The sequence below is a fragment of the Pseudopipra pipra genome, chromosome 29, assembly GCF_036250125.1.
Source record: "Pseudopipra pipra isolate bDixPip1 chromosome 29, bDixPip1.hap1, whole genome shotgun sequence".
In the NCBI taxonomy this organism is placed as follows: Eukaryota; Metazoa; Chordata; class Aves; order Passeriformes; family Pipridae; genus Pseudopipra; species Pseudopipra pipra.
The window spans coordinates 1,873,235-1,887,408 of NC_087577.1; the positions used below are offsets into that span (position 1 = coordinate 1,873,235).

The window sequence follows — 14,174 nt, forward strand, 5'->3', positions numbered from 1 at the left end:
GTGTCCCTCTGCCAGGCCACTGCTTTTCATCCAGGTGATCTCAGGCCCGTGTGCCCAGTGGAAGCAGGGACAGCAGTGTTACCTGCAGCCACCAAGAGCAAGTGACACAGGAGCAGCCCCACCTTGCTGAGATCTCTGGCAGGAGCTGGAGGCCAGAGAGACACACCCTGCTGCACCCTGCCATGGGGAGGGCAGGAAAGAAAGAGCCAGAGGCACGGAAAATTATCAGAAACGTGTATTTTTTTTCTTTTTAATAGTAAACCTCTTTACAACAAATATAGTGAAAGAGTTTCCAAACAAAACTCATAAGAATTTCTCATGGTAATTATTATTATTATCATCATTTTTTTATATATTTTTTTCTTATTGTGGAATATACAATAACGCATCACCATACAGCACAAAAAAGGAATATTGAAAAAACGAAACAGACGTCTCAACCACGTGCTGCAGTCCCTGGGAAGGAGCCACTGATTGTCAAGGGAGCAGGGACAGGAGGGGATGGGGATGGGGGGCGACAGCATCCCCAGGGTGGGGGAGGTTCTCGGTCAGGCCAGACCCCAAGGGTGCAAATACTCCAGAGAAAGATGGAATTATTCAAAAACCACGGTTGAAACGTTACAAGCTCTCAGCATAAATCCTCCCTCCCCTCCCACTGCTGCTTCTGGGCTTCTGCTGCATCGCCCCTGGAGAGCTGGACACGGGGAAGGGGACACTGTGGTCCCCTGGAGAGCTGGACATGGGGAAGGGGACACTGTGGTCCCCTGGAGAGCTGGACACGGGGAAGGGGACACTGTGGTCCCCTGGAGAGCTGGACACGGGGAAGGGGACACCGTGGTCCCCACTCAGAATCCCTTGACTCGCGCGCACACACACACACACACACGGGTGGAGGAGCATCAGGAAAAGAAAAGAGGTTAAAAATATATATATATATTATAGATACACAGTTTATTTTTTTTCCTTTTAAATTGCTTCTCAAAACAATAAATAAAACTCCTCAGGGGAAGTGCACATCCTGTTTTGTTTCTACCTGCGCAGCACCCTGGGGAGAGGATGCAGAGCTGCCTGTGCTGTTACAGATGGTCTGAGCGGGGAGATCCAACGAACCATCACACAGAGAAGCTGAGGGAGAGGGGATTTATGTTTGTTTTTTTTTTCTTTTAGTGCATCATTTAAAGGGTCTATTCTATTTTACAAAGGTTGTTGCAGACACCCCAGAGTTTGCTAACACCTACCTGCTTTACTGAGCTACAGGGAACCAGAGGTGTGAAGGGGATGGGGGAGACCCAACCCAGAGGCCATGTGGGACACAAAAGGGGAGCAGCAGCACAGCCGTGATGGTCCCCACCTCTTCAGTGTCCTATTTGCCTGCACACTGCTCAGAAAGAGCCGTGGGGAGGAGGGGTGTCGTGGCCCGAGCTGGGCTGCTTCACCCCTCGGCCTTGCAGGAGATGCTGGGAGCCCACGGGGACATCTCAGCATTGTCCCACGACAGCGTGTTTCCCTGTGGAAAGGATGTTCCATAAGGCTCTGCAGTGGGTTTGTGCCCAGAGAGCGAGGAACTGGGCTGGTCTCTACATCTCGGTGGCACCAGCAGGAAAATCCCGCTCTGCAAACCCAGCCGAAGGGAAGAAATCCCTCATTTGTGGGTGGGATGCAGGGGGGGAACAGCTCACCCCGGCTCACCAACGCCTCTCCCCGCAGCACTGGGCTGGGGATGTTGTAAAACTTCCAGTTCCCGGAAAACTACTTCAGACTGCTCGGAGACGATCCCGGCACAGTCTGAGCCACACCACCCTCTTCTGGCTTAAGGAAAGCACATTCCAAACAGGCATCGCTCCAGAGAACGGAGCTCGGGAGGAAGAAACTGGAAAACAACGTGGTTTTCCACTCGCTAGGGAGGAGAGGGGAGCTGGAATGACCTCATCCATTCCTCCGAGGTCCTTGGTTCCTGCCGGGAGCGTAGCAGAGAGCGGGAGCATCCCTGCACACCAGGAACCTCCTTATATCCAAGGCTCACTTAAATATCCTCCTGCATGTTTCTGACTTCTCCAGACCCACGGGGGGACACGCCAGCGTGTTGGGAACCCTGTGGAAAAGCATCCCTGGTGTGAAGCCATTGCCAAGTGGCTGCTCCCAGCTGGGAGCTCGGCCAGGTCTGGGTCTGGGACAAGGAAACCTGGGAAGCAGGGAGGGACGGGGAGGGGAAGAGCAAGGGAAGAGCCAAGAGGGTTAAACAAGAAATCGCTGTACAACTCGGCCATGTCCAAAGTCAGTATTATTACAATATACTCTGACAAAAATATAATCTCATTTCATATCAATACAACAAAAAAACCCCCCAAAACCAGTTTTCTGTACTGTTACCATCGCTAACAGATTGAAACTCGCTATTTACAGTTACAGTAGCCAGGTAAAACACTACAGGTGAGAGACCAGAGAGAGGAGGGACAGAGGGACACAGAGGAGATAAAATCTCTGGAGGAAAGGGGAAAATAAAGGGGGAAAGGCCCTCTTACATCCCAAGCATGGCTTCTGGCATCGGAAAGGGAAGGGTGATGGATGGAGGTAGTGAAAACATAATACTTGGTTTACGGGTCTGGTTGGGATTTTTTGTGGAAGAGAAAAAGAAACAAAAAACCAAACCAAAACGAAACAAAAAAAGATAGAAAAGGAGAAAAAAGAGAAAAGAAAGAAAAAAAGAGAAGAAAGAAAAGTGAAGTGAGAGGGGAAGGCAAAGGATAAACATGGGAAAGGGAAACGAGCAAACGTTCAGCTGAAGCCCATAGTTATGGACTCGCCCACAGCCCTGGGAGAGGTGGATAGAGATGAATTTTTGCCACTTTAAGTGGTAAAAATCCCCAAAATATTCCCAAATTGTGCCCTCAGCCAGAAGGATGGGAGGGCAAGGCAGGATGTGGCACCAGGGATGGCACGACCAAGGCATGGCTGGGAATATCCTTCCTCATCCAATGGATGCTCACCCCAGCAACACAGAGGGACCCGTGCGGAGGGGACCCCTGAAACGTTGAGGGCCCCTCACCCCTGGCAGAGCTCTAGGCTGGCAGAAGCAGTTTGCAGCCTTTTCCCCAGAGCTGGTGACAAACTTCACAATTCCCATCCAAAGCGTTAGGGGGAATCTCCCAAATGAGCAACATAAGGGAAGAAAAAAGTGCAGGAGGTGAAATTTTCAAGGAAAAGGTGGTTTTTTTTGTAAATTTGCTTTTTTCCCTGGTTTGCCAAGATTATTTTGGGAGGGAAGATGGAAGTGAAAAAGGGGGGAAGAAAAGGAAACTCTTTCTCCTTGCCCCACTTTCCCCCAGGCCCACGCACAGCCCGTTGCCAACAGCTCTGGATTTAACACTTCCATCACCCTCCAATCCCAACACTGGCAGCAGCCCCAAACACACAACAGCAGCAAAACCCTTCCCCAAGGGTCTCCTTGCCACCACCCCTGGTGGTGCCCCTCGCACAACCACAACCCACTGCTGGACCCCTCCAGCACCGACGCCCTCACCCAAACATCCAACACAGCCGAGCTCTTCGCCATCACCCAAAACCACCCCAATCAGCAGGGGGTCACCCTGTCCCCCACACCCCACCCTGGCACCAGCTGATCAGCCCCGCAGCCACCCAGAGCAGGCGAGACCATCCCCCTCGATCCATCACCATCCTCACCACAGCCAGCAGCCCTTCCCGGGATTTCAGGTTCGAGATAACATTTAGGGCCCGCTCCATCCCTAAATCTCCTCCCGGGGTGGGCAAGCAGCTTCCCACCCCATCCTGCTCCTATTGCTACCAGTAGCAGCATCACCTGAGCCAGACCCCACAACCTCCTTCCATCCTCCTCCTCCTCTCTGCACCAAACCCCAGCCGCTCCGGCACACGCTGGCGGCAGAGCCCTCGCACGCTCCGTGCTCCTGGCACGTGGGACTCATCCCTTCCTCTGCATCTGCCCCCTGCAACACTGCTCCCCTGGCATCATCCCACGAGGGACACTGCGGTCCTGGCCAGCCCTGTCCCCCCGCTGCCGGCACAAACACCCCAAAAACAGCCAGCCAAGCCCCGGGAAAGACCAGCCTTCCCAGGACGGGGGTCACAGCCCCTCCCACAACACCAGCACCGCGCTCACATCCACCAGCACCCCAAATCAGCCGCCCTGGGGCAGGGAGAGGAGGGGGTGACGCCGGTGCCCCCACCCTGGCTTACCTGTGGCCGCGGCGTCAGGCCCCGGCGGGCGTGGGCTGGAGCATCCACAGAGAGTTCAGAAGGTAAAGATCAGAAACAGACTTTGGTAAGTAACCACACGTTTAGAAAGGAATATATCAGTTTGGAAACATCTCAGTGCATACTTCTTATATGAAAATATACACAATTGTATTTCATTCTCCAAAAAAGGAACAATTAAAAACAAAAGCAAACTAGCCCAAACACAATATATTAGCTGTTTTTTTGTTGGTTTTTTTCTTTTTTTTCTTGTTGTTGTCATCCTTTAAAATCTTTAACGCTACACTTTGTTCAGGTTACACTTTTTTTGTCTTTTTTTTTTTTTGTAAATGTTTTTTTTCTTCATGCATTTTACACCTTTATAGCCTTTGAGAATAAATAAGCTCCATTTTGCTTCCACATCTCTAAAAACTGCAGCATTTTAACTATTGTCATTTAAATCGTGCAATTTTTTTTGCAACACCCCTTTTTAAAAAATGGAAAATATATATATATATTTTAAAACTAAACCCTATACAACGCAAAAATTCCAAATTAAAAAAAAAATTATACACAATTGTAACTGTCAACAGTACAGATGAGCACAAGAAATAAAATTAGATCAGAAACATATTTATAGAAGCACAAAGGAGGGTGTTGGTTTCTTAGATTGTCATTCTTCTCGTTGTCTTTTGAAAATTAGGAGGAGTTTACCGGATACTACAGTCTGGGGGGAAATAAAGGATAATGACCCGGACAAAAAAAAAAAAGAATAATAAAATAACCCTAAGCCCCCAACAAAATGAAGACCCCGACAAACAGCCCCCAAACCCCTTTCACCACAACGTGAAGCCATGTCTGACCCGGGGCAGCCCCGCCTTCCCACGAGCCATACTTGCCCGTGGCACCAGCCCAGGGGATCGTGGAGTTCTGCTGCCGCGCTGCTGCGGATCCGTCCGGCACGACACAGCCCGGCGCTGAGCCGCCGGCGCCTTCCCCGCCAGGCACATCTAAACCTGCATCTACGGAACCCAGAGCGTTTGTGTCTTGGATTTCGGGTTTTTCCAGGCTCTCAGCTTCCAGGCAGAAGTGTGAAATTGGGAGTCAGGGCGTGAAGTCCATGAGCAAAAATGTTTTTTTGGTTTTTTTCCCCGCTCAGGGTTTCCTCTGCACCGGTGGCGTCAAGTGCCAGGGGGGGTCTCGCCGCCGCCTCCCCGCAGGGGTCTCTGGAGAAAACTGCTCTGCTGGGCCCTCCTGCTGTGTCGCTCCCAGCGGGGCAGACCTCGGTGAGTTGGGTTGAGTTTCTTTTTTGTGAAGGAAAAAAAATTGAAATACAAAACAAGAGCGATGAGACGTCGTTATCCCGCCTAATTTCCAAAGCAAAGGCCGTGCAAAGAGCTCAGGTGCGCGTCCGGTACATCGGGCATCGCCGGGTCGGGGGGTCACAGCGGGGGCGAGGAGGACCACGGTCTGCAGTGTCTCCCCCACTTCTCAATGGACAAACGGAGATGGAGGGAGGGAGATCCGCTTCTGCCACCGATGCCGCGCTGGCATTCCGGAGGCGAGAGCCGAGCATGTCCCTGGCACACAGTGGTACCCACTGGGTTCGTCTTGGGGAGGGGAGACAGGGGGTGTAACTGCACAAAGCCTGCCAGGAGCCCTCCCTGGCACCACGGGGCTTCACCCTTGTCTGCCCAAGGCCCTCCAGAGCGCAGGAACAGGAGAGGGAACTCCAAATTTATCATTGGAAAGGAATAAAACCATTATTTGGAAAAGCCTTTGTCGCAGGAATTTGATATGACGAGATTTTGATGGGGCAATTTTATCCCCCACATCGCTCCGTGCCTCGTTCTGCAGGCAGGGGATGCCGGTATCTGGAACCCTGGCACTGCCAAGCATCTGCCATCCTGGACCCTTCCCCAGGTCTCCACACCCAAATCAATGAATCCTTGGGAGAGGAGAGAAGGTCAGGGCAGGTATCAGCTCAGGAGGGATGTGTGGGTGACCCCCCTGCAAGGATTTTTGGAGGATTTCCTCTCCTCCCCCAACCCCTCCCTTTAGGTCACCCCTGTTCATTTCACAATAATCACCAATTTTTTTGTCTAGTTTTTCCAAATTAGAAACTTTGGGATAAAGGCTTGGTTGGGAAACGTTTATAAAAAAACATACATTTTCTTCTGCTTTGCCCTCATTCTGGGACATTTTTATGCCATCCACCTCATTCCAAGGCTCAGCTGGTGCTGACACCTGGCAGAGGGATGCAGGAGGAGGATAAATCCCCCTGTGACTCTGCTCCTCTCCCTCTGCTCCAACTCGGGGGAAGCTGACCCCAAAACAGCTCCCAGCTCCTCTGAAGCCCCCCCAGCCTGGCCAGGCTCCAGCTGCTGAAGGAGTTGGCAAAGGTGGCATCCAGGCAGGTTTTGTGCCAGTTTGTGACCGTGAGCCCAGGGGTGAGCAGGGCTGGGGTGTCCCTGCACAGGGTGACAAGGCAGGCTGGCAGGGGGATGGGGAACCAGCATCCCAGAGGAGAGCGCCTGCAGGGAGGAAGCTCTCCCTAACACCTACACAGGTCGGGAACAGACCCTTCTGCTCCAAATCCTCCAGCCCTGAGTTGGCTGCTGCATTTTGGGATCAGAGTGCTGACACCTTTCCCCGGGAAACCGCCAGAGCAAGCGGCAAGACAAGGAAATTCCTTCTTTTTCCTTTTTCCTTCCACTAAATCACTGCATCGAGACTTGAGTAGATTTTCCACACAGCTCACCCTTACCTCTTGAGGCCTAGAAACCTTCAGGCAGAATCCCAAAGGATCATTATTTCAGTTGCATCCTTCAATAAAAAAATAATTTCTTCCCATTTTCCTGATTTAAAGCTTTGGCCCATGTGGAATGGGAATGCATTTTTAAAATGCTTTTACGGATGTCTTTTGATAAACCCCACCATTTTCTTTGAAAAGCAGCACTAATACATCCTCCCTCTGCACACCCACTGCACCCAGGCAGAGGCAAGGCTTTCCTGGGAAAGAGGAACTCCAGTGTTCCAGTGACCCTGGCCAGAGATGGCAGAGTTCCCTGCTCTGCTAGGAAGGATGAAAGGATGCTGTCTGCATCCATTTGTCATGCAAACTGCAAACGGGATTAAGCCTTAAAAATCTGCCTCTTACTCCTTGCATTAAGCTTTCCAGTATCCCGGAGGCCCAAGCAGGCTGTGGATGCAGCTGCATCCTGTTTCATACCAAAGCCCCCTCAGCCTCCCTTTCCAGCTGGTTTAGGAAAACTGGTGTAGGAAAACCCTTTTTGAGGAAAACTGGTGTCTGCCAAAGCCCTTCAAGCTTTCGGAGAGCTGGATCGTGTCTGAACTGCCCCTTCCTGCGCATGGACCCAGGAGTGTCTGGGCACGGCGTGAAGGTGCATTTCAGGAGTGCTCTGTGCCGTCTCCCCCCGGAGCCCTTCCTGCTGCAGGCGCTCTTCCCAAGGGATACGGTCCCACTTCCCGGGGAGGGGTCTCGCCAGCCAGTGGGCACCGACTGCCCGGCCCGCCCGCCCGCGGGGGAGCATCGCCAGAGGCTGCTGTTTTTGGCAAGCACACAGATATTCCATTCCCGTGCCCCGTTCCCACACCCTTGGCTGTTCCCGAGCCCGCGGCCCCGGCCAAGGAGAGCCGTATGTACTGCGTGCGTCGCCTGCTGCGCTAGAATGAATGCCTACAAAAATCCTAAAGCTATTTCTCAGGCAGTTTATGATAATCTTCCCCCCACCCCAGCCCATCCCCATCACCCGTTTCGCCCCCCCGCCCCTCCCGCCCCCTTCCCGCGGCCCCACCGGAGCCGGCGGCGCTCCCAGGGACGGCGGGGACGCGTTATGTGACCCAGGTATCCAACCGCATGCGCTTTACGGAGGGGCTCTCCCCCTCGGGCTCGCTGCTGGGCCGCAGGAGGCCCAGGGATGAGCCGAAATCGGGGCGGGCGGGATCGTCCCGCTCGCTGCTGCCCTCGTAGGAGCTGGTGTTGCTGCTGAGGCTGTCGACCGGCGAGCGGCCGGTGGGCTCGTGCCGGGGCTGGTGGGGGAAGGTGCTGAGCGGGGTGGCAGTGTTCCTCTCCCGGTTGGGCGAGACGGGCTCCGACTTGATGCTGATGTTGGGGTTGGTGTTGACAGTCAAAGTGGTGGTGTGGGACAAGTGACTCCCTTGTCTGGGCATCCAGAAGGCAGGGGAAGAGGTTGGGAAAGGAGGAGGAAGAGAAGGAGGAGAGCAGGAGGGGAGGGAGGGGGAGAAACAAGTGAAAAAAGAGATAATGGTAAATTTCTCATTATTATCTTTTTCACAGCCTTTTACCCTCCAATACACAGAATTCAAAACCTGCACATTCCACAGCCAAATGAACACAGGATTATGAACCTGGATTAGATTACTAATCTGGATTCATAATTAGAATTATGAATCACTATGACTCCAGAACACACGAGCTGCGCGCTCACCAGGACACGTCGCTGCCGACCTGGGACCTGCAGAACCCTGTGAGCAGCACCTATTCTCCCCCAGCACCCTGTGATCCAGCTCCAATCCTACCCACCGTCCTAAAGCAGCAGGAGGAGAAGGACAGGGTGTGACATCCCTATCCCATGGGTATCTGTACAGCTCTGCCCCCGTGGGCTGCACAGACATGGTGGAGGGTTTTGCTCCAAACTGGGAACCTCTTTGCTACAACCCAAAATTTCATCCAGACTTTCCATACTGGTGCAGGAGGTCTGGGTGGCTGCTGGGAAATCTGCTGTCTGCCCTGCCTGGAAATGTGCTCCAGGCAGTGAGGAAATGAACTGAACTTCCTGCACAAAAGCCTAGTCAGTCCACCCCTCCCTCTCGCCGTCTATCCGTCCATTCCTCCATCCATTCACCCGGCACTTCATGCTGGGCATATCAGAGTTTGGGGCAAAGTCACAGATTTCCCCTCTTCGATTCCTGTCTCTTTCTGTCCCACAGTCTGTGTCATCTCAGGCAAGTTGCTTAAATCTTTATTTTGACCAAGTAACTTGGTGTGTGGATGCTTTATTTCAGACTAAAAGGAGATCCACTTCAGAAAACCTGCTCCAATATGTAAGTGCTTGTGTTTTCTTCCCTGGAGGAAAGCAATCCATTTGCAATACTAAAAGCCACCTTCTTCCTACACCAACAGGGTACAATTCCAGACACCTTATCCTGCAACTTCTGTTCCATCTAATGCTGACTCTGACTGTATCTCTGGCCCCCCAGTTGAGAGCAGGGAGCAACCCTGCTGTGCACAGACAGCAGGATGCAGCTCTTGGAGCATCCCTGAGCATGCCACTGCTCTGATCTCAGCTGGGGACTCTGGGTCACTCCTATGACAGAGGCAGGGACAGGACTCCCCAGACTTCCTGAGCTGGCTGGGCTGGCTCCTCTTGCAGCTGTTCCTGCCCCCCAGAAACACAGCGTGGACCTACCGGGGCCCAGCAGGGAGGAGTCACAGCTGGGGTTCTGCAGGTTTGGCACCTCTGAGGAATTCCCCATTTCTGTCTGAGTGGCCCTGGTACCTGTTCCACTTACATTAAGTTTCCTAATGACACAGGGACCAGGTGCTGCTGCTGCGGCTGCTGCTGCGGCTGCTGCTGTTGTTGCTGCTGTTGCTGCTGTTGTTGCTGTTGCTGCTGCTGCTGCTGTTGTTGTTGCTGCTGCTGCTGCTGCTGCTGCTGTTGCTGCTGCTGCTGCTGCTGCCAGGCAGAGATGTTGCCAAGGGACAGCCCTCCAGGTGAGCTGAATGCTGGCAGCGAGGACAGCTCAGCGCTCGTCAGCTGATAATCTGGAAGAGAAGGAGCCCTTCAGTCATTTCAGTGTCAAACCTGCTCCCACAGCACCCTGAGTGCTGCGAGAAGATGGAGACCTGCAAGAGACACAAACACACAACGTACGGAATATTGTCTCGTGCTGCAAGTGGTACAGGGATGCTAGCTAGAGGACACAGCTCTTGGAACCATGGAATGATTTGGGCTGGAATCACAGAATCATGGAGGTTGGAAAAGACCTCTGAGATCATCAAGTCCAATCTATGACCAAACAACACCATGGCAACTAGACCACGACATTATGTGCCATGGAAGGCACCTTTTAAAGGCCATCTAGTCCAACCTGCAGGGTCACCTTCCACTATCCCAGGTTGCTCCAAGCCTCATGCAACCCAGCCTTGAACACTTCCAGGCATGGGGCAGCCACAGCTTCTCTGGGAAGCTGTGCCAGTGCCTCAGCACCCTCAGCATAAACCATTTCCTCCTTATATCCAGTTGCCTTCTGGCCTCAAGGTTGGCAGGACCCTCCACACCCCCAACACCCACTGGTGCCATTAACCCCCACAGCAGTGGAAGGGGCAACCCCATGGTGCAGCTGCATCCAGCTCCCCCCAGGAAGGCCTGTGGGCATGTGAGACACCCCACAGCCACCCTCCAGCTCGGTATACAGAGCACAGATACACGTCCTCCCCTCCCTGGGCAGCAAACCTCCAACAGCTGGTGAGACCCACCCATACCTGGAGCATCCTCACCCCTACCTGGGGCACCTTCACCCACAGCTAGGGCATCCCCATCTGTGCCTGAGGCACCTTCACCCCTACCTGGGGCATCCCCACCTGTGCCTGAGGCACCTTCACCCCTACCTGGGGCATCCCCACCTGTGTCGTAGGCACCGTCACCCATACCTGGGTCACCCCCCCGTGTGACAGCAGGGGGCGCTCCCCACCCGCCATGGGGACATTCAGCAGCCACCGTGTCCCTCCCCACGGACACCTCACATCCCGGTACCCCCCCACGCTTGCAGGACGATGCCCTTCCCCTATAGGACCTCGGGAGCATCCCAAATCCCCGTGGAGCACCCCATACCAAGGGGGGATTTTACAAGGGGTGGGAACGGCAATGGAGAAAACTGGGGGGAAAGTGCTGCTGCTCCTGGAGATGGTGAATTCTTGGTCGGCCACGTCAACACCTGACACAGACACCACGGACCCACAGGTCAATCGAACCTTCCCCGTGCCCTCTTCCTCTCCCTTTCTCTAATTTTGGGTGTCTCGTGGTTTCAGCTGTCCCTGCCCAGCAGCACACACAGAGGTGGCTGTGCTGGTGCTGAACCGCTGCCAACGCCGCCGGCGGATCCCCGGCACACCCCACCCAACGTCCTTCACCTCCCACACCGGCCGTTCTGGTTTGGGAGCTCCAGACACCCACTGGTTACAGTGGCCGCCCCCACAGCCCCCACCAGGGCTGGAGCTGGAGCCTCTCTGGATCACAGAGCTGGGAATGGTTGGGCTTGACTGAATCCAGCTGCGGAGCCGGCATGGGAAAGGGCACGTAACCCTGGCCAGGCAGCTTGGCACAACTGCACCCACTCAAAATCCAGATAATTCCCACTCAATTAACAGGTGAGTCTTGGAAAGAACAAGTGGCAACGCCTCAGGCTGGGAGTTTGCTCAGGGTATCTGCACCCCACAGTGACCCACAAAATGATCATCCTGGCAGCATCACAGAATCATGGAATTATCTAGGTTGGAAAAGCTATCCAGGACCATCAAGTCCAGCCATTCCCCCAGCATTGCCAAGGCCACCACTAACCCATGTCCCCGAGTGCCACATCCACACATATGTTAAATCCCTCCAGGCATGGTAACACCACCACTGCCCTGGGCAGCCTGTTCCAATGCCTGACCACCTCTACCACGATGAAATTTTCCCTAATATCCAACCCAAACCTTCTCTGGCACAACTTGAGGCCATTTCCTCTTGTCCTGTCACTTTTTACCTGGGCGAAGAACCTGAACCCCGCCTGGCTCCATCCTCCTGTCAGGGAGTTGTAGACATTGAGGGAGTCGCTCTGAGCCTCCTTTCCTCCAGGCTGAGCTCCCCCAGCTCCCTCAGCCACTCCTTGTGCTCAAGATCCTTCACAAATTGAGATAATTCCCACTTAATTAACAGGGCAGCCCTCGTAAAACAAGTGGCAACAGCCCAGGCTTGGAGTTTGCACCCCATAGCGATGCCCCTCACGCTCACCCTCACAGCAAACCCCGTGGCACAGACACCGCTGGTGCTCGGGCAGGAACACGGCTCTGCCCGTGGTCAGCTCTGAGAGAAAATAACTACAGAGAGCTGAAATTCAGCCCCTCCGCCCTGAGCAGCAGCACAGGGCTCAATTAAAACCTATTTTGGGGACTCTGGCTGTGCCCAGCCTGGCTGGCGAACGGCACGGCCAGCGCCGGCTGCCACGCGGGGAGAGGAGCCTCATCACGCACAACCGGCATCTTCAGGGCTACACCTACTAATTTAGGAGAGGGAGTTCCCAACACGCCTGTTCTGGGTTCTTCCAGACAAGCAGCTTTTTACATTTTTGCAAACTTTCCTCTGAGCTCAGAGCAAGTTACACAGGCAACCAGCAAGTCCTCAAAGTTTTCACGGAGGTCTGACAGGTGGCAGATGAACAACCCCTTTGCTTGGGCAACTGTGCTGTCACCGTCGCCTCGGGCTGGCTTGAACCCCGCCAGCCTGAATCAGATGTGCCTACAAGCAGGCTGGTTTGCATTCTTCCCAAACTTTTGGGGGCCTACGCTCATTGTCATTAAGCCCCTATTACAGCATCCCCCGAGCTCTGGAGAGCCCAGGGATGGGTGTAGCTGTAATTAGCATCCACTTGCACAGTTTGATGGGCTACAGTGGGGCAGGATCAGCCCTCACAGCCCTTCTGGCTATGACAGCATTTATATAATGACTTTCCCCTTGATTTTAATCCTGTGGAACCTTCGGACTCAACCATGTCTTGCAGCAGCAAGTTCCGTGAGCGACGATGCAGCTGCTCGGAGAGCACAGGCACATCCCTGCAGCAGCACATTTCCCTCTCCTGTTAATTCACTCAGCGGAGAGCTCAGACCCGGCCACTGCTCTTACCTGTGTTGTACGCTGTGGGCATGGCAGAGAAGGGCAGCCCCTGTGTCAGCAAACTCGGAGTCGCCACGGAAACAACCGGTGTGGTCAGAGAGTGAGTTGCTTGGGAGACACCCAACCTCTGCGTGTTCTGCTGTGGGAGCAAACAGGGAGGGAATTAAAACCCAGATGGTTGGACTCTGTCGTCTTTGTGGGTTGTGGCCCCTCAAGACCCCCTAGGCATGCACTGGGGTTGAGCACAGAGACTGTGGGATAAGCAGGATTGATCCTCTGGCCATTCCACACTGCAACAAAGCAAAGTGCAAACCACACCAGCTACTGCCACTCTGGACCTTGTGACACTCATCTGCAGGTCACTTGGCCTTATGTCCCCTTCGGGCCCAGGGCTGGGCTTCACCCACCAGGACCAGCCATGCCCCTCTGTGCATGGGGGGCAAATGTCAGCAGGATGCTTCAGACTATTCCTCACTGCTTTCCAGAGGTTGTGTGTGAGGTTTGCTGGGCTACCAAGGAGTGACAAAGGGACCACCAGGACCAGCCAAGGCAGCACAGAGCCAACACATCCTCTTCCCTGCAGCTCCAGTGGCCAATATCTGACTCAAGGGAAGCTGAGGACGCTGAGCATTGGCCTCAGGATTTTAAAGGGACTCTGTGGCATCCCTAAACTTGAAGTCCAGTGCTCAGCAACCTGCCAGCTCGGTGCCCTCATGAGGTTTGTGTGACTCAGGCATTAGCAGGTCCACTGTGGAAAAATTCTGCCCTTGGACCAGTGCACGCCAGCCTCCCCCTGTGGTTTTCCAGGCAGTTACGTGGGCGGATCTACAGGTCAGATTCAGCCCTGTTTACAAGGCAGATAATCTGGACTGTCTCTGCTGATCTGATTTAAATCAGACTCAAGAGGCTTGCCTCTAATCCGAAGCACCCCAGCACACGTCACCCTGTGAAGACTGGGGCAGTGCCCAGCTTAAATCATGCCTGGCACGAGGCTGGCTGCGCCCTCAGCACACAGCGAGGAGCCTTCCTCCCACACCGAGGGCTTCC

General features: G+C 53.9%; 1 protein-coding gene across 14 annotated transcripts in view; it reads right to left on the reverse strand.

The window, feature by feature from the left end:
* Positions 1 to 222: 222 nt before the first annotated feature.
* The window catches only part of MEF2D (myocyte enhancer factor 2D), a 101,137-nt gene continuing 87,185 nt past the window's right edge, over positions 223 to 14,174 (reverse strand). For 10 of the 14 annotated variants that reach the window (XM_064638315.1, XM_064638320.1, XM_064638314.1 and 7 more), the window contains 3 exons: positions 13,137 to 13,266; positions 9,766 to 10,018; positions 223 to 8,395 (listed from right to left, as the gene is read on the reverse strand). In XM_064638315.1, the coding sequence (XP_064494385.1) occupies positions 8,065 to 8,395; positions 9,766 to 10,018; positions 13,137 to 13,266 (714 nt within the window). In that variant the 3' untranslated portion in view covers positions 223 to 8,064. The remainder of the gene's footprint in view (positions 8,396 to 9,765; positions 10,019 to 13,136; positions 13,267 to 14,174) is intronic. The other 4 variants (XM_064638323.1, XM_064638325.1, XM_064638321.1 and 1 more) reach the window with 1 other exon arrangement.